Source organism: Astyanax mexicanus, chromosome 11 (genome assembly GCF_023375975.1).
Source record: "Astyanax mexicanus isolate ESR-SI-001 chromosome 11, AstMex3_surface, whole genome shotgun sequence".
Taxonomy (NCBI): Eukaryota; Metazoa; Chordata; class Actinopteri; order Characiformes; family Acestrorhamphidae; genus Astyanax; species Astyanax mexicanus.
In genome coordinates this window covers 23,617,696-23,642,720 of record NC_064418.1, presented here as the reverse complement: position 1 = coordinate 23,642,720, position 25,025 = coordinate 23,617,696, and the positions used below count along the sequence as shown (strand labels likewise).

At 41.5% G+C, this 25,025-nt stretch overlaps 1 protein-coding gene across 2 annotated transcripts in view; it reads left to right on the top strand.

Annotated features, from left to right (window-relative positions):
• The window catches only part of mlphb (melanophilin b), a 64,868-nt gene that overhangs the window by 16,346 nt on the left and 23,497 nt on the right, over positions 1-25,025 (top strand). For both annotated transcript variants that reach the window (XR_007441203.1, XM_022664238.2), the window contains exons 2-4: positions 7,972-8,127; positions 20,790-21,011; positions 22,258-22,397. Coding sequence is in view for 1 of the 2 variants with exons in the window: in XM_022664238.2 (XP_022519959.2) it covers positions 8,000-8,127; positions 20,790-21,011; positions 22,258-22,397 (490 nt within the window). In the remaining variant the exon portion in view is untranslated. The remainder of the gene's footprint in view (positions 1-7,971; positions 8,128-20,789; positions 21,012-22,257; positions 22,398-25,025) is intronic.

Here is a 25,025-nt window from a genome sequence, read left to right as displayed (position 1 = left end):
TTCCCATCCACAGCGTGTATAGAAATGGGACGGCGCAGGTCACGGGTAGGGATGCCATGTTCCTTGACCAGGTCCCAGCTGATGAAGTTCCCCTCCGACCCGGAATCTACAAGCGCTGGGACACAGAACATACCAGTGGGTGAAGAAATAATAACAGGTAACGTAAAACATTTAGCTTTGTGATTAGAGATAGAATTACGTACCACGTTAGCGCGTGGAGAGCACCCCACGCGCTTTCCCAGGGCTGGAGCCTTCACGGATCGGGTCAGGAGACCACATGCAGCTTTGCGATGCCCAGCCTCTCCACAGTAGAGGCAAAGATGGAACCGAATGCGGCGTTGGCGTTCCGCTGGAGATAATCTGGACTTTTGAACATCCATGGGTTCCACTGTGGAGTCTGATGAAGCGTGAGGTAGCTCTGCTGGAGTGGGTTGTACGTGGAGGTTGGTCTTGGTTTGGCGAGAGAGCAGCTGGTCTAACCGAATGGAGAGGGAAATCAGTTGATCCAAGGTAAGGGATTCATCCTTGCATGCTAACTCCTTCAAAACTTCAGGGTTAAGTCCATTCTTGAACACAGAGATAAGTGCAGCGTTGTTCCAGCCACTGCCAGCTGCCAGAGTGCGAAACTCCATAGCATATGAAGCAACAGTTTTCTGACCTTGTTTTAACGCCAGTAGAAGCTCTCCAGAGGATTGTCCGTAGCGTGAGTGATCAAAAACTGCTCGAAACAAAGTCAAAAACTCCGAATAGCTGGTTTCAGAAATGGTGTCCCAAACCGCCGTAGCCCAGTCGAGTGCTTTACCAGACAGCCTTGAAATAATAAAGCCGATCTTAGCTTTGTCTGTGGCGGGAGAAGCGTTACTAAAAAATACGGAGCATTGTAAGAGAAATCCGCTGCATTTCTCCGGGGAACCATCAAAATACTCCGGCTTGCACACCTGAAAGCCGGAGACAGGAGAGCTAATGGTGCTAGTGTTAGCTACAGGGCTAGCGTTAGCTACAGCTAAGCCCTTAAGGTGCTCGAGAATGCTAGAGAGCTGCTGCTGCTGGTTAGCTTGCTGGCTAGCTAACTCAGTAACGGCGTGGGTCACACCGGCGAGTGTTTGCTGGTGCTGACCGAGCAATCTGCCTTGATTAAACAACCCTGATCTTATCATATCCGCATCTGCTGTCTGATTGAGAGAGGCCGGGTATTCTGTCATGGTGTGCACAGAATACAGACACTCGCAGATGCAGTAAAACGGGTTGTTTATTAAAATAGCAGGCAGAAAAAAGGGTAGTCGTACAAACAGAGTTAGAGCACCGAAAAACAGAAGCAACGTAGGAGTAACCATACCATGAGTGAGAGACAGTCCAGAGTTCAAACACAAGCAGGCCAACATCAGAGGTAATCCAAAATCGAACAAACGTGAAACAGTCCAGGTCATACACAAAAAATCCACAATCAGAGATAATCCAAAAATCGGCGTGACACTACTGCTATAAATATGCCTAATTGGCATATTATTTTATTATTTATTATTATTCTATTATTATTATTCTATTATTATTTATATCTAGGTTACAGCTTGTCTTCGTTTTTTCTACATGTCTGTATTAATTTTAAACATTTCATGTTATTCAGGCAAATAGAATAAGCCTGCTCGTTGTGCGTTGGGAAACTTGCGCATTGTCAACCAGTGTTGGGTGTCACATCCTGGTCTCGTCTCGTGTCTGTGTGTCTTCCCCACGTGACCTGTGCTCCCCTGTGTCTCCTGTCTCAGTACTTTTCCACCTGTGTCTCATTTGTAGCTCCGCCCCTTCCCCAGGTGTTTCTAATTATAGTGTTTCCTGTTTCTTTAAATAGCCCTCGTCTACCACTTTGTCTCCGTCGGTCTTTGCACTAACCCCTGTTGTTTGTCTCTCCGTGTCTCTTTGTGATTTCAGCCTTAGCCCTAGTTCCTTGTTTACATCTTCTTGTTTCTTGTTCCCTTTAGTTCCCTGCTTAGTTTATTTATTCTTGTCTAGTTTAGTTTTTCCCTGTCTAGTTTAGCCTCTTGTTAGTTTTCCTTGTATATATCCCTGCCTTGTTTAGTATTGTATTTATTCAGTCCCTCGTTTGTTTCTTTGTTTATTTACTCCCAGTTTATTTTGCTATTTATTATCTCTTGTTGGTTTAGTTGATGTTCTCTGGTTTCTCTCGTTTGTTTTGGTTTTTGGTTATTTGTTTATCTAGTTTAATTTATTTAGTTCACTCCCTTGATCCTTGTATATATCTCCCTGTTTTATGTTTAAGTGTTTACTTGTTTCTCGTTTCCTGGTGTATTTATATTTATTTATTAAATTATTATTTATTGATTTCACCCTACCTGCACTTGTGTCCGCCTCCTCGTCTCCCTGCCTGGGTCATCCGTGACATTGGGCTTACTTTGAAAAATCAGTTATATTTACTAGTTACTAACGGAGTTACCTCACTATAAATGTAACTAGTAAAAGTAATTGACTTACTTTAAATTATGTAAATTCTATTATTTTTATTTGAAAAATAACAAACGAACCCAAAATGTTGACAAAAATATAATCTAACGAATTTCAAAACATAGAAACGAAAAACGTTAAAATGGTATTAATATAACATAATATAATATAACGGCTGGATCAAACAGTTTACCGTCAGTCACAAGGAAAGCGCGCGCGGCATTGCATTTAAAAAAATAAAATAAATAAGATCTTATCAAGTGAAGTAAAATATAATGGTAGTAAAAAATATTAAATTCACATATTTATTGATATTTAAACAAGAGAAATCAGGCAAAATGCGCTGCGCCGCACTGCGCTGCCCGCGCGCTCTCTCTCTCGCTCTCTCTCTCTCTTCCGCAGCGCGGAACTGAATTCAGAGCGAGGCTAGAAATAATTTGAAAACTCAGTTTAGTTAAATAAATTAAGATGAGTGAGGACCTGTAAAGTTAATCAAATATTGTCAAATATAAAGGATAGGTTGAGGTTTTGGGGAGCTGTTTCAATTATTTGAAACTGAAACTAACTGAAACTGATATTATTCTGCGCACTGTTAGATAGCTTTTGATTGTGTTTTAAATGAGTTTTTATTTTATATTAATTATTTTTTATTCATTTTAAATATTTTTAGTATTTTATTGATCAATTTTTTTTTTATTGATGGGCCCCCAAGCTAAATTCGCCTTGAGCCCCCAAATTGCTCAGTCCACCACTGCTAACACACACACATTTAACCTAGCTAACTAACACACAATTAACCTAGCTAAAACACATTTAACCTAGCTAACACACACATATTTCCCCTAGCTAACTTAGCTAGCTAACTAACACACATTTAACCTAGCTAACACACACATAACCTAGCTAACTTTGCTGGCTAACGCTAACTACACACACAACTTATCTTACTTAGCTAGCTAACACACATTCTAAAGCTGTTTAACAACACGCAAAGAGTCCTCCTCTGATCCAGGGATAAAATAAGCTGGAAAAGATCTCAATATCTTGATTACTAGTTTATTTTCAGACAAATACAGAAATATGAAAGAATCAGTCTCGCTAAGACCAGCAGCAACAGCAGCAGAGAATTTACACGAAGGACCATGAGAGCTGCGTTCACTGTGAAATTGTGATTATTACATTATTACAGTCTTACAGTCATTCTTAGAGTCTTAGATGACTTCTGGAGAACTCCTATGCAATAATATTACGTTATAATGTTTTTTTTTTTTTTTTTCTAAAAATGGGGGTTAAGCAGACTACTACACACTCTGTAGTTTACTATTTGTTGCTAATATTTGGAAGGAACTGAGGATAATAAGGTAATTAAGGTTACCACTACTACAACTGGTGTCACTAATTTAAATATGCCTTCAATTATCATGCATTTAACTCAAATATGCCTTTAGACTGATTTAGATCTATAGTTCCCCAGGTGCATTGTAAGGGTTTTCAGTAGTTAATGTTGATTTGAGCAGTAATTAATGAATAGTTATTATAAAGGAGACATAATTAGTAAGTTCTCCTGGAGATATGTAAGTCTCAGTAATTATTTTGGAGTTAATAGTGAACTACTATAAATTAGTTCAGTACTATCTACTGAGTAATTATTCAGTACTCCCTGGTAGTTAATAGAACATATTTAGGTGTTAATGCAGCACTATTAATTAGTTACTGCTTAGTTCCTGCTTAGTTACCTATTAACTATGGAACAGTATTATAAAGTGTTACCGAAATGATAAAAAAAAATATCCAAAGAAAACTTTCCCATTAGGACCTGTGGACTGAGCTGTCTTTACTAACTGTTAAAAAAGCACTGTTGTGTTTAGGGTATAAGACAAGAATGTGATGGGGAGAGGGTGGGGGGGTTGGACAAGAACGAGCGGGGTGTGTGAGTGTGAGGTGAAGAGAGAGGGAGGGACTCCCTGTATGTGTGTGTGTGTGTGTGTGTGTGAGGTGGAAAGAGCGCATCTGTGTTCTAGAGCAGGGGTGTCCAAAATTTTTGTTGGGGGCCAGAAGGAGAAATATATTTGAAGTCACGGGCCACACTCTGTAATAAAACAAATAATGGAATATACCACTTTAAATAATACATTGGGGTCTGTCTGTAAGTGTGTGTGTGTGTGTGTGGGGTGGAGATAGCATGGGGTCTGTGTATGTGTGTGAGGTGGAGAGAGCGTGGGGACTGTGTGTGTGAGGTGGAGATAGCGTGAGGTCTGTGTGTGTAAGTGTGTGTGTGTGTGTAAGGTGGAGATAGTGTGGGGTCTGTGTGTGTGTGTAAGTGTGTGTGAGGTGGAGATAGCGTGAGGTCTGTGTGTGTAAGTGTGTGTGTAGGGTGGAGATAGTGTGGGGTCTGTGTGTGTGTGTGTGTGTGTGTGTGTGAGGTGGAGAGAGCGTGGGGTCTGTGTGTGTGTGTGTGTGTGTAAGTGTGTGTGAGGTGGAGATAGCGTGGGGTCTGTGTGTGTGTGAGGTGGAGAGAGCGTGGGGTCTGTGTGTGTAAGTGTGCGTGAGGTAGAGAGAGCGCAGGGTCAGTGTGTGTGAGGTGGAGAGAGCGCGGGGTCTGTGTGTGTGTGTTTGTGTGTGTGTGAAGTGGAGAGAGCGCAGGGTCGGTGTGTGTGTGTGTAAGTGTGTGTGAGGTGGAGAGAGCGTGGGGTCTGTGTGTATAAGTGTGTGTGAGGTGGAGATAGGGTGAGGTCTGTGTGTGTAAGTGTGTGTGTGGGGTGGAGATAGTGTGGGGTCTGTATGTGTGTGTGTGTGTGTGTGTGTGTGTGTAAGTGTGTGTGAGGTGGAGATAGCGTGGGGTCTGTGTGTGTGTGTGAGGTGGAGAGAGCGTGGGGTCTGTGTGTGTGTGTGTGTAAGTGTGTGTGAGGTGGAGATAGCGTGGGGTCTGTGTGTGTGTGAGGTGGAGAGAGCGTGGGGTCTGTGTGTGTAAGTGTGCGTGAGGTAGAGAGAGCGCAGGGTCAGTGTGTGTGAGGTGGAGAGAGCGCGGGGTCTGTGTGTGTGTGTTTGTGTGTGTGTGAAGTGGAGAGAGCGCAGTGTCGGTGTGTGTGTGTGTGTAAGTGTGTGTGAGGTGGAGAGAGCGTGGGGTCTGTGTGTATAAGTGTGTGTGAGGTGGAGATAGGGTGAGGTCTGTGTGTGTAACTGTGTGAGGTAGAGAGAGCGCAGGGTTGATGTGTGTGTGAGGTAGAGAGAGCGCAGGGTGTGTGTGTGTGTGTGAGGTAGAGAGAGCGCAGGGTCGGTGTGTGTGTGTAAGTGTGTGTGAGTTAGAGAGAGCGCAGGGTCAATGTGTGTGTGAGTTAGAGAGAGCGCAGGGTGTGTGTGTGTGTGAGGTAGAGAGAGCGCAGGGTCGGTGTGTGAGTGTGTAAGTTTGTGAGGTGGAGAGAGCGCAGGGTCGGTGTGTGTGTGTGAGGTAGAGAGAGTGCAGGGTTGGTGTGTGTGTGTAACTGTGTAAGGTAGAGAGAGTGCAGGGTCAGTGTGTGTGTGTAAGTGTGTGTGAGGTAGAGAGAGCGCAGGGTCGGTGTGTGTGTGTAAGTGTGTGTAAGGTAGAGAGCGCAGGGTCGGTGTGTGTGAGGTAGAGAGAGCACAGGGTCAGTGTGTGTGTAAGTGTGTGTGAGGTAGAGAGCGCAGGGTCGGTGTGTGTGTGTGTAAGTGTGTGAGGTAGAGAGAGTGCAGGGTCGGTGTTTGTGTGAGGTAGAGAGAGCGTAGGGTCGGTGTTTGTGTGTAAGTTTGTGTGAGGTAGAGAGAGCGCAGGGTCTGTGTGTGTAAGTGTGTGTATGAGGTAGAGAGAGCGCAGGGTCTGTGTGTGTGTGTAAGTGTGTGTGTGTGAGGTAGAGAGAGCACAGGGTCGGTGTGTGTGTGTAAGTGTCTGTAAGGTAGAAAGAGTGCAGGGTCGGTGTGTGTGTGTAAGTGTGTGTGAGTTAGAGAGAGCGCAGGGTCGGTGTGTGTGTAAGTGTGTGTGAGGTAGAGAGCGCAGGGTCGTGTGTGAGTGTGTAAGTGTGTGTGAGGTAGAGAGCGCAGGGTCGGTGTGTGTGTGTGTAAGTGTGTGTGAGGTAGAGAGAGCGCAGGGTCTGTGTGTGTGTGTAAGTGTGTGTGTGTGAGGTACAGAGAGCGCAGGGTCGGTGTGTGTGTGTAAGTGTGTGAGGTGGAGATAACGTGGGGTCTGTGTGTGTGTGTGTAAGTGTGTGTGAGGTGGAGATAACGTGGGGTCTGTGTGTGTGTGTGTAAGTGTATGTGAGGTAGAGAAAGCGCAGGGTCGGTGTGTGTGTGTGAGGTAGAGAGAGTACAGGGTCAGTGTGTGTGTAAGTGTGTGTGAGGTAGAGAGAGTGCAGGGTCAGTGTGTGTGTAAGTGTGTGTGAGGTAGAGAGAGCGCAGGGTCAGTGTGTGTGCAAGTGTGTGTGAGGTAGAGAGAGCTCAGGGTCAGTGTGTGTGCAAGTGTGTGTGAGGTAGAGAGAGCGCAGGGTCGGTGTGTGTGTAAGTGTGTGTGAGGTAGAGAGAGTGCAGGGTCGGTTAGTGTGTGTGTAAGTGTGTTTGAGGTAGAGAGAGCGCAGGGTCGGTGTGTGTGTGTGTGTGAGGTAGACAGAGCGCAGGGTCGGTGTGTGTTAGGTAGAGAGAGCGCAGGGTCGGTGTGTGTGTGTGTAAGTGTGTGAGGTAGAGAGAGCGCAGGGTCGTGTGTGTGTAAGTGTGTGTGAGGTAGAGAGAGCGCAGGGTCAGTGTGTGTGAGGTAGAAAGAATGTGGGGTCTGTGTGTGAGGTTCAGGTATTTTAATATTCAGAGTGATCAGCAGCTGCTTAGAGGGGCTCATGGCTGCTAATTGTTGTGACTTTGTGGGGTATTAAAAATAGAATTATATTATTTATAATTATATATTTTAGAATAGTATCAATATATTCATAGTAAATTGTATTCATATCCCTTGAACTTTTTTAAATTCTCGTCACTTCTTAACTACAAACTTTTTACATTTATTTTATTATGTCTCTACCAGCTTTGTGCGTCTAGAGACTAAGATTTTTTAGTCAAATGTTCTTTGCTAAATAGCTCAAGCTGAGCCAAGTTAAATAGAGAGCGTCTGTAAACAGCATTTTTTATGTCTTGCCACAGACGCACATTTGGATTTATGTCAGGACTTCAGCTGGGCCATTCAAATACATGAATATTCTTTGATCTAAATCTTTCCACTGTAGCTCTGGCTGTATGCTTAGGGTCATTGTCTTGCTGAAGGGTCCCAGTCTCATGTTGGATTTTGGAAAACACCTTATTATCTAAGGATTGTGAAATGTGCCCCAATTCTAGAATTATATTTGTTTTTTTCATCCAATGATCATCAGAATGTTAGTTTTTATGAATAAATACAGTGGTGTATGAGATATAACAGTGCTTTATGTTAAGATCAGTGTGAATGTGTTCAGCTGTGTTTGACTGTTGCGAGGTGTGTACTGAAGCGGTGTGTAATATTGAAAGTTGATGTTTTTACAGGTCTCTCTGCTGCCACCAGAAAATCATAATGATGACCACTCTGAGTGACGGGACAAAACTAGACCTCTCCAGACTGACCGATGAGGAGGCCCGGCATGTGTATCAGGTGGTCCAGAGGGATTTCAGCCTCCGCAAAAAAGAAGAGGAGAGACTGGGGTAAGACCAAAATTAAGTAGTTTACTGGGCAGCCATCTTTGCAAAACCACCAGGCAGTTATATCCACTCATACAGACCAGCCCCTTATCTATTTAAATGGAGAGAGACCAACATACTGTTAACTTATCGTTCAATTACCATTTCAGCAACATACAGGGGTTGGACAATGAAACTGAAACACCTGGTTTTAGACCACAATAATTTATTGTCTCGACGGACAGTTCTGGTGGAAACAGGAGAGTTGAGGTGCACATTGAATTCTGCCGTGATTTGGGCAGCCATGGTTTTATGTTTTTTGGATGCAATCCGTGTCAGCACCTGAACATCCCTTTCAAACAGCTTCCTCTTACAGCGTCCACAGTTAATCCTGTTGGATGTGGTTCGTCCTTCTTGGTGGTATGCTGACATTACCCTGGATACCGTGGCTCTTGATACATCACAAAAACTTGCTGTCTTGGTCACAGATGCGCCAGCAAGACGTGCACCAACAATTTGTCCTCTTTTGAACTCTGGTATGTCACCCATAATGTTGTGTGCATTGCAATATTTTGAGCAAAACTGTGCTCTTACCCTGCTAATTGAACCTTCACGCTCTTACTGGTGCAATGTGCAATTAATGAAGATTGGCCACCAGGCTGCTCCAATTTAGCCATGAAACCTCCCATACTAAAATGACAGGTGTTTCAGTTTCATTGTCCTACCCATGTATTTTAAATCACTGATAAAATCTGTCAAAAACATCATAAACAGGCTGTAGCGTTTGAATTAATATGGTTTAGCTACTGCATCTGCACAAAGCTCCTTAATGATGTGTGGCTTCACCACAAGCACACTGACTCTCCTCCTCTCACAGCATGAGGAGCAAGCTGATTGGCTATTTTGTTCAATGGTAGGATTTTATTCTTAAAAGGACCCTGGGTTGAGTGTTATGAGAACTCCCAGTCGTATTTTAACCAGTGGCTGCTCCCCACAACTGCTCAACTGCTTTCATATACACGCAAAATCATGGACCCAAGAACGGTTTCCACTTGCCAGGTGGAAAACAAGCAGTCCGAGAGCATGGATTACTGAAAGCATGTCCTGTGGTAAATTGGTTGGCTCAGATGGTGTCCAGCATGTGTGTTGGTGCCCTGGTAAAGAGTACCAAGATAACAGTGTCTTGCCTACAGACAAGCATGGTGGTGGTATTCTGAAGCAGAGCATGATCCCCTACCACATGGCAGTTTTCTAACATGGTAAAAACAACTCATCTCCAAGATTGTATCTTCTTTGATGAGTAAGATATAGGTAAAGGTGATGGACTGGCCTAGATTGTCTCCAAACCTAATCGCAATTGAGCACCTGTGCCATATCCTCAAGTGGAGAGAGTAGGAGCGCAAGGATGCCGAAAGCTGAATTACAGGTGATTTACATGCCCAAGAGGGTTAAGGCAGTGCTAGATAATAATGGTGGTCACACAAAATATTGACACTTTGGGTACAAATTAGACATGTTCACTGGCTATGTTTTCACACAAAGCTTTCCATCAATTAATTAATTTATTCCGATTCTAGAATCTGACTGAGGTGTTTATATAAACACTTTCCTCAATAGTCTCAGGAAACTCTACATTTTCATGCATGCTCCAAGTAATCCAATCAAACATGACACGCATGTGTAGCATCGCTTAGTAATCACACGTAATCACATCGCTTAGTAATCACGTAACCACAACAACAAACATCAAGCGATGTCAGCCAGCAGGAAAGGAGCAACAGCAACTTGCTAACTAGCCGTGTTTTCAGAGTTTGCAGTTGGTATCAGAGATGTACACAAATCTTGGGCATGAGTCCAAGTCAAGTCTCAAGTCTCTTCTGGTTGTAATGTGCTTTCTATCGTCGTCTGCTCTCCAGTCTGCTAAAGATACTGCACAGCTTTATCTAAAAAATCCAAGCAATTACCGATTTATCAATCCTTTGTCTATAAGTCGTAATTAAAATCATATTATCACAAGTATAAAGTTGTAATATTTTGAGGGAACTTCTAACTGCTTGGGCTGCAGTTTAAGAGTGGGACAGGGAGTGAGGGAGAAAATTGAGCTTATTATCTGTTATAGGGCTGATCACCATCAGTTATCTACATTTATGACCTGCTGATTATTAATGCTGTAGTGTTACAGATAGATAATACAGTGTACAGATTTTCCTGTGGTGGCGCAAGAAGCCTCCCTTGTGGGGAGAGTGTGCACTGCTGCATGGACATTTTTTAGATCAGGTTTTGCGACCAAAAAAATATACATGATCTTGATATAGTTTATAACACACAGAAGTTCATTCTGCATCAATAAAATGTTTATTTTCTTTATTCATGGCTGAAAATTACTGTTTGTTCGTGTGGTGCCAAATACCGGGACGCCAACACAGGAAGATCTGCACACTGTATTATCTAACTGTAACACTTTAGCATTAATAATCAGCAGCTTATAAATGTAGATAACTGATGGTTAACAGCTCAGGAGCGAAAAATGCTCATTTTCCTCTGCTCCACTCTTAAACTGCAGCTCAAGCAGTTTGAACTTAATTTCCCTAAAAATAGTATGACTTTATGATTTGAGATCTAATCAGGTACAGGTGTTTACAAGGCTGTTATTCTTCTTTGTATCGGATTATTTAAAATATTATTTATCTCGTTCGGACAGAATTTGTGTTCGGAATGGCCTCAGTCGGACTACTCAATTCGGATTGAGGTGTTTACATGGACGTGCTCTATTCCGATTGAGCCATTAATCCGATTGTTAGAGGATTATTTGGCTGATGTAAACGTACCCACTGTGAGGTGTACTCACTTTTGTTGAGTTCATTTTTGTTGTTTGTTTGTTGTTTTTGTAACTTTAGGTATGAAGCCATCTCAGTTATCAGAGTCACTGCTTTATAGCAGATTGGGTTTACTGGACCAGTAGTGGAAGTACATTCAGTAGGAACTATTACATAACCAGGACTAACTTTTTATACTGTTCTGTCTTTCCTAGCTTTAATGTTCTATAGTGAGCCTGTGTATCTTAAATTCCACTAATGTTTGAGAAGATAATAGGATTTGTCCACCTCTGAATGCTAAGCAAAATCACATGACAGGTTTTAGCCCTGATTTTTTCACAGTGCATTCCAAAGCAGACAAGCTGAAAATAGATCAGTGGAAGCTTCATTTTAGTGTGTATTTTTCTCCAGTAAGGATTCACTGTTTGCTAGATAAAAAAAAAAAATCACTGTGTCTCACTGTTAAAGTCACTGAGCTGGCACTAACAGTTTACATTCATTAAAACTAGAGTATTCTGGGATGTCTCAGTGTGTGTCGACATCTAACCAAAGTAGTCTGGGATGCCTCGAAGCATATATACTCTTAACTGGAGTATTCTGGGAAGTCTCAATGTGTGTGTACTCCTAACCAGAGTATTCTGGGATGTCTCAGTGCATGTTTACTCTTAACCAGAGTATTATATAATATGTGCCAAAAGAAATATTTAAATTGAAAAGGCTTTTTGCCATTTCATTTTCATTACCACACAGGTATTTCACAGTCAAATCTAAAATAAAACCAAATAGAAGTGATCTTAATATTACCAGGGGTCGTATATATCCCGGAAAATGCGTAAGTCTCCCACATTTTAACAGGGGCTCCCTGGTGCCCACTAATTATAAATATTCACCACTGCCCAGACTAACAAAAATCAATCTGTATACAATATATTCTAGATATACCAAAATTAGATTTGTGCTGACAGTCTGAACATAGCCAATGTGACTAAACATGGGTTGGCAAATGTAGTTTATGTGTTGTATCAGAGAATCTCTAGAGAGGAGAATACCCACATTAGAATCTTTTCCGGGGCACCAGTGGGTGCTCCCGAGTCCAAAATAATAGGTCCATATGGAGCATCTGAGTGAAATCAGATTTTCTCCACACAGAAACATCAATATCAAAATGTTCTCTGGCTGTAACTGCAGCTTCAGCTTACCAACCAATCAGCTCACTGTAGCAGTAATCCATCTCTATTGGACAAAATTCATTTATTGAAGAATATGTGTAATATTTAGTTAGGTTTTCTTTCCTTTAATTTTAATTTTATTATGCTATGTTTCCGCAATATAAGGAATATCTTGGCCAAGTAAAAAATTACTATTGAAAAAAAAAAATACTTATTGCTACTGTAAGCTTGGTTGGTGAGCTGATGCTGGAATTACAGAGATCCTCTATCACATTCTTTGGTAAATAAATATGTTGAGAACCCTATACAGCGGAGAGAACTGACGTCCCAGCGCAGCTGCAGAGATCAGCAGGGGACTCTTTTTTGCGCAACACAAGTGAACTCCGGCCTTATGTTTACAGCATATTACAAACAGCTGATCCAACTAATGAACTAAATGCCCTCGCTAAGGAGAACTGAGGCTGTATTCGGAATGGCATACTACATACTACTCGCGTACTAAATCTGCCTAAAGCCAGTATGCAGTACACAGTATGTGACCAAACTGAGGATCTGTAGTGCACTACAGGTACCCGGATGGTGTACTACTCCGCTCCGATTTCGCAGTGTGCATGGAGAGCTATCTTCGCGGTGTACTGCATCCCAACATGCATTGCGACTGGCTTCTCCAGCTCACTTCAGAAAAAAACAAGATGGAGGCGAGTGCGAGAGATTTTTAAATTTTATAAATAAATATATATTTTAAATTAAGGGAATTATTTTGGAAAGTATTGGCTCACCGCTGTCGAGACCCTCCGCTGCCGCGGCCGAGTGCTGTCCGCCGCCGGGACTCTCCGCTGCCGCGCGTTCTCCGCGGGTGGGGACCCTCCGCTGCCGCGACCGAGCGCTTTCCGCGGCCGGGACCCTCCACTGCCGCGACCGAGCGCTTTCTGCGGCCGGGACAGCGGAGGGTCTCGACAGCGGTGAGCCATTACTTTCCTTGATGCAGTAAATTATTCCCTCAGTTTTAATAAATTATTCTGTTATTTTAATAAATGATTCCCTCAGTTTTAATAAATGATCCCCTCAGTTTTAATAAATTATTCTGTTATTTTAATAAATGATTCCCTCAGTTTTAATAAATGATTCCCTCAGTTTTAATAAATTATTCTGTTATTTTAATAAATGATTCCCTCAGTTTTAATAAATGATTCCCTCAGTTTTAATAAATTATTCTGTTATTTTAATAAATGATTCCCTCAGTTTTAATAAATGATTCCCTCAGTTTTAATAAATTATTCTGTTATTTTAATAAATGATTCCCTCAGTTTTAATAAATGATTCCCTCAGTTTTAATAAATTATTCTGTTATTTTAATAAATGATTCCCTCAGTTTTAATAAATTATTCTGTTACTTTAATAAAAAATTCCCTCAGTTTTAATAAATCGTTCTCTTTATTTAATAAATAATTACCTTTGTTTAATAAATCGTTCTGTTGATTTAATAAATAATTCCCTGTGTTTAAATACATATTTTTCTTTTAAATAAGGGAATTATTTGAATACAAATTAATAAAATTGTTTGATTTGTGTTGAGATTGTGTAAATATGAATGAGAGTTTGTTTAAATGTTTTCTTCTTGTTGGTATTTACATAGATGAAAATAGTAATCTACTAAAATAAATAGAAAAACATATTTAAATATAACTGGAACATACTTGGGTTGTGGGGGCTGCTGCTAATTGGTTGTTAGAATTGGGTTAGCTGCTAAACTCTAAAATAAAAGCAGCAATTGCTGTTCTGGACAGTATGCAGATCTCATTAGTTTTAATAATGAAAAGGTAGGACATTTTTCATGTTCTTTCTGTTTACAACTCACTCTGAGGAATTCGGAGCACTACAGAGCACTGACTGGTGTGTCACAGCAGGACCGTGTAGGGTACTACAATCAAAAGTGTTACAGTACCGAATACTACATACTGGGCAGTGTGTAGTATGCAGTACATACTAGTGCAGTATGCAGTACGCAGTATAGTAGTATGCCATTCCGAATACAGCCTGAGAGTGTGTTACATCAGGATATCACTAACCCAACATCACAAAATTACCCCAGAACCAGCTCAGAGTGAGAGTGATAGTGCCATGTTGGGCTGTTCTACACGCTATTGTAACAGTATGAGTTCTAATTATACTGCTCCAACACCACCCTGGATACACTGACAGACCAGCTACACCAGCAAACTCAAAATACATAATTTACTGTTACTGGAGCTCTTCATCCAGCCTGTTTACTCCTCACCTCTCTGAATTTTACAGCGGGTCAGTTATGTGGGTCATAGTGATTTATTCATCTTATGAAGATTCTGATTAAGTTTATTATGCTGTGAAATAAATAAGAGAAGTTTGGTGTTTCTGGCTCATTGTTTACATTAAGCCAATTTAAGATTTTTCTTTAAAATAGGTTTCAGTGGAAAGAAAACCCACATTTAGCCTTTTTACTTTTAATATTTTAGACCCTTATTGGTTCTTCAGTTAGCTAGACTAGCTCTGTGGTTCTAGAGTAACTCTGTCCTGCTAATTTTCCTGCTACATCACACTCTGCTCTCCTCTACAGAGCCCCTAAAGGGACGTGGTGTATTTTTTTTACATAGAAAGTGGTTAGCACCACTTACTAAGTCGTGAGCACCACATACTAAGTCGTGGGCACCACTTACTAAGCCGTGAGTAGGGTTACCAACCATCCCTTGAAATCCGTAATCGTCCCGTGTTTGGGCAGTAAAATACGCGTTACGTATTGAATTGATCCGGGACGTGATTTGTCCCGTATTTTTAAGGAGGTTTATTAAGGCGGGTGATTTGTTTCAGAAAAACCGCTACGGCGCTGCCCCCCCCTCCACTGGAGAACAGCCACTCCTTCTAAACAGAGTCTGTGACTCTCATTGGTCATGACCCGGAGACTCACAACCAATCAGAAGTGCAGCCTCTGTTCAGGAGTGGCTGTTCTCTGAGCAGAGGAGGGGCAGCGCGGTGGCGCGTGCTAAATCACTCCCTCCCTATCACAGAACTAGTGCACTATTTACCACCGGTTAACACACAATATAGTGCACTATTCCTGTGATTTAGAACGCAGAGACCAGTGCTCATGTACAGCGTTTAACAGCACGCCGCAGGAGAGAGACCAGAGGCTGAGGAGAATACAGGGAGAGGAGAATACAGGGAGAGGAGAATACAAGGAGAGGGAGCTGTGTCGAGGTTCCCTGTGCGATATGCGTCTCCAGAAGCTGATATGGTATAAAAAAAAGCTCATTTGAAAGCAAAAATTGCACAATTTAATTTATTACATTAAAATATTTCTGTTATGAACAACATATTTCTGAACGAAACATACAGTACTGTGCAAAAATTTTAGGCACCTGTGGGGATTTCAGTAAAGAAAAAGCTTCTTATCTGTGCAGTAAGTGTTTATTAGTTCAGTAAAACACTAAAAATACAATAAATACAAACAGCACTTTTACAAATAGCAGAGATTTTACAGCCCTGTTCTCCTTAATAAAACATCTCCTAATCTCTCCTCCTCATCTAAGGTTTATAGAGTTATTTCTCATCATATCTACACCTGGTTTAGTAAATTGGTAAAGCAGGTGAGCTGCTGACGGGACTGAACATATACACATGCTGGCTGAGGAGCATCCAGGAGAAAATGGAATCTCTACACTTTGTTTTTCGGCTCGGATCACAAGATACAACATACGTAGTTAAATATGAGAATTCCTTGTTATGTTTTACTGTATTTATGTTTATTTGCATCTGTTCAAATCATATGTGGTGCTTTTTCCCGGTAAAAACACTCATATTACTTTGGTGCCTAAAACGTTAGCACAGTACTGTATATTATACATGTGGTTTGAATTAATCTAATACTAAAAGTGTCTGCCGAAACATTTTTTTTTAACAAACTTAGCATACTGATTCATGGTTTTATGAAGTTATGTTATAAAATGTATAGACTATATATGTATATATTATAGTCTGCCCCCCCCTCCCCCCGTCCCCCGTCCCTTATTTCATTTTTGAAAAGTTAGCAACCCTAGCCGTGAGCACCACATACTAAGTCGTGAGCACCACATACTAAGTCGTGAGCACCACTTACTAAGTCGTGAGCACCACTTACTAAGCCGTGAGCACCACATACTAAGTCGTGAGCACCACTTACTAAGTCGTGAGCACCAGATAATGGTAGCTAGCAAGCTATAGTTTAAACTGGCACAGTTTAATGTGATTAACTAGCTAGGTTAGCTAATGTTATCTATATTTCAGTGTGAAATGTTTTAGCTAACGTTAGCTAGGTTAGCTAACGTTATCTATATTTCAGTGTGAAATGTTTTAGCTAATGTTAGCTAGGTTAGCTAATGTTATCTATATTTCACTGTGAAATGTTTTAGCTAATGTTAGCTAGGTTAGCTAATGTTAACTACTTTATTTCAGTGGGGAATGTTTTAGCTAACTTTAGCTAGGTTAGCTAATGTTAACTACTTTATTTCAGTGGGGAATGTTTAAGCTAATGCTTGCTAGGTTAGCTAATGGTAACTACTTTATTTCAGTGGGGAATGTTTTAGCTAACATTAGCTAGGTTAGCTAATGTTAACTTTATTTCAGTGAGGATTGTTTTAGCTAATGTTAGCTAGGTTAGCTAATGTTAACTGTATTTCAGTGGGAAATGTTTAAGCTAACGTTACCTAGGTTAGCTAATGGTAACTACTTTATTTCACTGGGAAATGTTTTGCTAACGTTAGCTAGGTTAGCTAATGTTAACTTTATTTCAGTGGGGAATGTTTTAGCTAATGTTAGCTAATGGGTCCAGCTAATGGGTCCATACCACACAAGTTGGTAGAACTCGCTCTCCACCTCCACCATGTTCCCAGTAAGATCAAGGACCTCATCCTGGATTACTACAATAAGTTTAGGATGAGAGTTACTTCTGGGTCAGAGACATCAGACTGGCACAGCATTGAGAAAGGGATAATTACAGGCTGCACCATCTCTGTTGTCCTCTTTTCCCTGGCCATGAACATGTTAGTCAAGTCAGCTGAGGTGGAATGCAGAGGGCCCCTGACTAAGTCAGGTATACAACAGCCTCCCATCAGAGCCTTTATGGATGACCTCACTGTAACAACCACGTCAGTCCCAGGGTGCAGGTGGATCCTGCAAGGGCTTGAAAAGCTCATGACCTGGGCAAGGATGAGTTTTAAGCCCTCCAAATCACGATCGATGGTCCTGAAAAAGGGGAAGGTGATTGACAAGTTCCGTTTTTCCATCTCAGGAACGGTCATCCCTACCATCACAGAGCAACCAGTGAAGAGCTTGGGGAAACTCTTTGACTCCACCCTGAAGGACTCAGCAGCCATCCAGAAGGCCATTCTAGAACTCGGTACCTGGCTCACCAAGGTAGACAAGTCTGGCCTGCCTGGTAGGTTTAAAGCCTGGATCTACCAGCATTCAATCCTGCCCCGCATCCTGTGGCCCCTGTTAATTTACGCAGTCCCAATGACAGCAGTTGAGTCCCTGGAGAGGAGGATCAGCAGTTTTCTTCGAAAATGGCTGGGGCTTCCTCGCAGCCTCACCAGCGCTGCACTGTATGGTACGAGCAACATCTTGCAGCTTCCTCTCAGGGGTTTGACAGAAGAGTTTATGGTGGCACGCACCAGAGAAGCTCTACAGTACAGGGACTCAAAGGACGGCAAAGTGTCAGCAGCCGGTATCGAGGTGAGGACAGGAAGAAAGTGGAAGGCTAGGGAAGCAGTGAAGCTGGCAGAGTCACGCCTAAGACAGAAGGAATTGGTGGGCACTGAGGCAACAGGTAGAGCAGGCTTGGGGTACTTCCCAAAGATCCTCATTAGCCAGACACGTGGGAAGGAAAGGCACCACCTGATCCAGGAGGAAGTCAGAGCAGGTGTGGAGGAAGAGCGGCTGAGCAGGGTAGTAGGATTACGGCAACAGGGAGCATGAACAAGGTGGGAGAGCTCTCTGAAGTGAAGGATCACCTGGACAAACATCTTGCAGCCGGACTTCCAGCGGGTCCGTTTCCTGGTTCAAGCTGTCTACGACGTCCTGCCAAGCCCGGCGAACCTCCATGTGTGGGGGAAAAGTGAGACACCTTCCTGCCCGCTGTGCTCTGGTAGAGGCTCTTTGGAACACCTCCTCAGCGGCTGCCCGAAGGCTCTAGCAGATGGTCGCTATCGCTGGCGCCATGACCAGGTGCTTAAGGCAGTCGCTGAGAGCGTAGCTTCAGCCATCAGCTCCAGCAAGAACCATCATGCTCCAAAGAAGGCTATCTACTTTGTGAAAGCTGGAGAAAAACCCAGAACAAACAAACATGCGACAGCAGGCCTACTCCATACAGCAACTGACTGGCAGCTCCACGTCGACCTGGGTAAGCAAATGAGGTTCCCCCAGCAGATCGCAACAACAACCCTCCGTCAGATATGATCATGACCTCTCAGTCTTCAAAACAGCTGATCATACTGGAGTTGACAGTGCCCTGGGAAGAAAACATCGAGGAAGCAAATGAGAGGAAGAGGGCTAAATACCAGGAGCTTGTGGAGGAGTGCAGGGGAGGAGGCTGGAAGACGTTCTACGAGCCCATAGAAGTAGGCTGCAGGGGATTTGCAGGGAGGTCTCTGTGCAAGGTCCTCAGCCGCCTGGGCATCGTGGGAGCAGCAAAGAAGAGGGCCATCAAGTCCGCAAGCGAAGCCACTGAAAAGGCTACTAGGTGGCTTTGGATGAAGAGGGCAGATCCGTGGGTTGCTACTGGGACGCAAGTTGGGGCCTGATCACCCCCGGCTGGATCGCCTGGGTGAGGGTGTATGATGTTGCAAGACCCGAAACACCCGATGACCTCAGGATACATCACTGATGATGCGTCCCAGTGCATCCATGAGGTGTATTTTAAATATTGGTTAGCTAATGGTAACTACTTTATTTCAGTGGGGAATGTTTTAGCTTACGTAACTACTTTATTTCAGTGGGGAATGTTTTGCTAACGAGAGCCAGCTAACTCTTATTAGATGTGCACAGAAAAAGCTTTTGGGCACACACAAACACACACACACACACACACACAAACACACACAGCGGCTATTTTTACCCAAGCCTACCATATCTTGTACAGAGAGCACTGAAAGCCTTAAAGCTAAGCTAACTTAGCTAGCATTAGGTTAGAAGGCTAGATCTTTGTAAAAGTGTTTGAGGCGTGTGCTTTGTAAAATACTAAGTGGTGCTCACCACTTAGTATGTGGTGCTCACCACTTACTATCTGGTGCTCACCACTTAGTATAATTACTTGTCTGTGCCTTCACAGACTGCTATGTTGTGCTGTGCACATGCTCCTATGTTAGCTTAGCTTTAAGGCTTTCATTGCTCTCTGTACAATATATAGTAGGCTTGGTTGAAAGTAGCCGCTGTGTTTGGTGTGTGTGTGTGTGTGTGTGTGTGTGCCCAAAAGCTTTTTCTGTGCACATCTAATAAGAGTTAGCTGGCTACCGTTAGCTAAAACATTCCCCGCTGAAATAAAGTAGTTAACATTAGCTAACCTAGCTATCGTTAGCAAAACATTCCCCACTGAAATGAAGTAGTTACCATTAGCTAACCTAGCTAACATTAGCTAAAACATTCCCCACTGAAATAAAGTAGTTACCATTAGCTAACCTAGCTAACGTTAGCTAACATTTTTTTAACATTTTACACTGAAATATAGATAACATTAGCTAACCTAGCTAGTTAATCACATTACCGTGTGCCAGTTTAAACTATAGCTTGCTAACTACCATTATCTGGTGCTCACGACTTAGTAAGTGGTGCTCACGACTTAGTATGTGGTGCTCATGACAACAAAAAAAATACACCATGTCCGTACTCCTCAGCTAGTTAGGCAGTTAGTTAGTTAGTTAGTTAATTAGCTACTTAATGAGTTGATTATTTGGATCAGGTGGGCTGTAATTAGTATAAACTAATGACCGTAATCAAACACTAAACCTGCGGGGAAGTGCTACTCCTGAACTGAGAACTGCTGAGCAGCTAAAGCTCACTTTCTCTTATTATCTGCCTTTTAAAGCTATAACACAAACTACACTGCTCAACATCACCAGACTTAAAGTGTTTTAACCGGTTTAATACTAATGATCCTCTGTGAACAAGAATAATAATCCAAAACATGATCTGACCGGAGTTCCACAGCTAGCCTCTGATAGTCCTCTCCCGTTTCTGTATCTGTGCTTTTCAGTTTGGTTGCCAAATGTTTACATTGGCATTCAGGTTGAACGTGTTTTAAATCTACTAAAATGAAAACCAAACGTAAACAAAAGTCAGTGTTCAGCATATCAGCAATATTACAGTACAACTAGCCGCTCGCGTTCAGTAAAACTGAGCAGGATCCTTATGTAAGTACCTAAAGACGTGTTATGTGGCCAGAAGAACTCACACAGAAATGCACCCGTCACCTTAGATTTTAGAATTAATGTATTAGGCTTAGCATAGATGGGCAATCTAGCACACTGGTACCACTAAACACTATATTTCATCCCTTCTCCTCTCAAAAGTGCTTCTGCTTTCAGTTTAGTAACAAAATAATACGGACTGCCACTTGAATTATACAGATCGGTACAAAAACAACAACTTTGTGTGCCTTGTTGATCACATTACCTTAATTGTGTTTCTTTTTCTGTAGAGATCTGAAGACTAAAATTGTGAAAGAAGACAGTAAGAGAGAGCTGCTGGGCTACCAGTCCACCCTCAGCGACTCACTCTGTATACACTGCTTACGACCATTCAAGTTCCTGCTCAACACTAAACACCAGTGCCTGGACTGTAAGTTCTTTGTGTGTAAGGCCTGCAGCCGCTTCAACAAGAAGGATAACGGCTGGGTGTGTGATCCGTGCCAATCAGCCAGGTACGATAATGACCACGGACCAGGTCTATTATTTTATATATCTGTATTTAGACATGATTTGTTTTACAAGAGGAAGTAGAGTAATGAGACTTTATTACAGGAAGTCTAGAAAAATTTATGACGGATTTCCATGTGATTAGAAATCTTAGCATAAAGGACTGAGATGGGAGCGGCTACTCAATTTATACGCTGATGTCACCTCCAAAAGCATCTTATTGCTAGGGCTGGGTACAGAAATTTAATACCAAAAAGACATCAACCCAAATGTTGATGCTTGTTTTCAATACTTTGCATGAAACAGATAATGATAATAGCAGAAAATGTTTCAAATGTGAAGAATACATAACTTTAAAGATTTATCCACACTTAATTTTCCTTCATATGCTTAGGGATAAAGATATATATTTTAAACAGTTTAAGTAATGCTGTTGTTTTTGTTCTTACTAAAGCGTCACAAACAGGCTCATTGTTTTTAATTCCAACAAAGATCCAAAAAGATTGTCTCTCTTATGATGACAGTAAGAGAGTAAAATTAATTCAGCTGTTGCATAAGTACATTTAATGAGAAAATGTATCCCTTTTTTATATTTTTTGTAACAATTAAGAAAAAGGTAAACTTAAAGCGTCTACTGACAGTTTTAGTATTTATACAAACAGGTAACAAATGGGGTTCAAGTTTCATAAAAAAAAAAAAACAATAATTAAATGAAATGTGGCCAATTAGTGGACCCTAGTCATTTCATGTGACCCAATGCTGCAGTAAAGTAGCCTGTGCGTTAATCCACCCCTGTTGCTAGGCGTTACTTAGGAGGTTTTATATTACAGATGCTAAGGTATTCACATGTTTGAATTGGAACAACAAAAAGAAACAGAGAAAAAAATCTGATAACATTTCACCCAGAACTCCAGAAATGGATTTGTCCAAATTATTAGCACCCTTAATATTTTTAGCAAATCCTTTGAAAACAGTGGGGGAAACAGTCACTTCCTGTAGCTGTGAGTGATATTCTTTCAGCTCTTTCCTGGAATTCCTCTCTTCCCTCTCTTCCAGCTGCTCCAGCTCTCTCAGATCTGAAAGGTTTCTTCCCCAGTTGCTGTTCTGAGATCTCTAAACAGAGGTTTTGTAGGATTTAGATCTGGGCTTAACTGTAATTGTATGTACCAATTATGATGTGCAATGATGTGATATGTGCAATCTTCATCAATGTATACCAGTAACTTCTGTTGACTTATTCTTTTTGTGTAGACTTTTGAAAATCGGAACGCTAGAATGGTTCCATGAAAATGTACGTTCTCGATTCAAGCGTTTCGGCAGTGCCAAAGTGATGAAGTCGCTCTACAAGAGGCTTAGTGAAGAACGAACCTTTTCCCAACCAGACCTGAGAGGTACGGCTTATCTTAGGTAGAGTTTAGACAGATGTAAACTGAATATGAACACATTATTACACATAATCCACACACAGTGATCCCTACTCCCTTATCAGTAGATACTACAGTGGTGTGAAAAAGTCTTTGGCCCCTTCATAATTCATATTTTTTTGCATGTTGCTCACTCTTAAATGTTTCAGATCAAAAACGTCAAAGACAACACAAGTAATCGCAAAATACATTTTTAAATGAAGGTTTTTATTATTAAGAAAGAAAAAAAATCCAAGCCTACATGCAAGCAAAAACTGCAGTCAAGCATTTGCAGTTACAGTACTTAAAGTGAGTCTTTCACAGCACTGCGGAGGAATTGTGTTCCTTTCTTCTTTGCAAAATTGTTGTAAATCTACCGCATTAAAGGGTCTTAGAGCATGAACTGCCTTTTTAAGGTCATGCCACAGCATCTCAATCAGATTCAGATCAGCTCTTTAACTAGTCCACTCCAAAGTCTTTATTTTATTTTTCTTCAGTCATTCAGAGGTGGAGCTACTGATGTGTTTTGGATCCTGCTGCAGAACCCAAGCTTGTTTCAGCTTAAGGTCGCAAACAGATGGCATTCTCCTTCAGGACTTTTTGGTAGACAGCACATGTAACTTCCAGGTCCTGAAGCAAAAAAACAGCCCATCACACTACCACCCCCATGTTTTACTGCAGATATAAAGTTATTTTTCTGAAATGCGTTGTTATGTTGCTACTTTTGTCTTGTCAGTCCACTGAGTATTTTTGTGTGCAAGTGTTGTTTTTTGGATGTTGTTGTGGGGTTACTTTTGGGGTAAATTTGGTCAGCTGGCCACTCCTGGGAAGGTATACCACTATTCCACATGTCCAGCCTTTGATTATCTTTTGGTCTACTTCGCTTTGTCAGGCAGGTTCTATTTAAGTGATTTCCTGTTTGAGAACAGGTGTGGCAGAAATCAGGCCTGGGTGTGTCTAGAGAAATTGAACACAGAGTCATGTAGTTTGGATTTTTTTTCCCTGCCTTAATAATAAAAACCTTCATTTAAAACTACTTTTTTTTACTGTTTACTTGTGTTGTCTTTGAGTAAAATTTTAATGTATTTAATGATATGAAACATGAGTGAAAAACATGCAAAAAAATCATAAAGAAAAAAGAAATCATAAAGGGCACTTATAGGGTGAGACTTTTTAATGTACTGGGTAGTCTTTAACATGCATCAGCACTGGTCACGTAAAAACACACACTTGACTGGCTGAGCCATGTTTAAAGCTCCGCCCATACAAAAAGTGAATTCCTATTTAAAACAAGCAAAAAAAGCTCTGTTCTGTCAGCGAATCTGCAGCTTTGTGGAAATTAAATGGAAGAGATAGAAACATTACCTTAAATTGAAGACATATTTTGTTAGTACTCTAGCAATTGGGTCCAGTGAAAAACTGGGGATTTTCCAAGTCTGCAGTACTGTCTACAGTAGCCACATCACGTAATAAGTGTAGCTGAAAATAGGGCTTTTTATTAAATAACATTTTTTTTTATTTTTTAAGGATCAAGAAACCCTTTTCATGGAGTAACCTCCATCTGTAATTTATGTTATTTAGAAACACAATCCTCACATTGAAAAGCTACATAGGTAAATATGGAAAATTCACAGCATGAATTCTGGTCCACTACTTCTGGTTCAGCTTAAAGTGTGCTTTGAAATCTACTGTAAATTCTTAGTGCATTGTTTATAGTTCATAGTGCCTCAGAATCACATTCAAGTGCCACATGATGATTCAGACACTTAAAGAAAAATGGCAGACTTACTCAGAAGTGCTCAAAAACATAAATAGAGAAGTCACAGCCTCTGTCTGCTGAGAGCAGAAAATCAGTTTAGTAGTGTTGAAGGGGAAACATGTGACTGACCAGTTTACATCAATTAAAACTACAGGCCAGAGGATTCATACTGGTTGTGTTTTCTCCATTTTACTGAACACACTGAAGACTTTTACGCTATCTGTTGCACATAAAACTACTAAAACCCTTTCCTTAACATAAAGCTGATTTAGAAAGACTCATATATCATAGAGAACCTGCTCAGTTCAGAGGATTTGGCAGAAGATTCTGAGGGGGAACAGCTTGGCTGGGCCTAATCAGCCATGTGATTCCTGCAGTCACATGCCTCTCGCTATTTCTCTGTGTGCTTGGAACCAAGTGTATCTGCTTTATCCAATTTTCAAGCTTGAACTGGCCTGAGAGATGAGGTCAGCGGGAGAACACAGTTGTTTTTTTTAAAGAACAGGAACCATCCTCCAGTATACATATTAGATAAATGCTGTGGAAAATGTAAAGAAATGTAAATAAAATCAGAATGCTATCATTTCTAAATCTGGCAGCCCATATTTTATTCACACTAAAACACAGAGCATAGCTGACATAGCAGATGCTCCATGAACAACTTTAACTCATTTAGAACTTGATGCAGCAAAAATGTTTGGACAGCCAAGACATCTGGAAAGAACCAGACATGCACCCATCCATACAAGAGCCATGCTGTTGTGATGCAGTATCTGGTTTAGCTTTGTCTTGCTGAATGTCATACAATGTTAAACCACATACTGCACCCATCACAACTGCATGGCTTCATAGGCAAA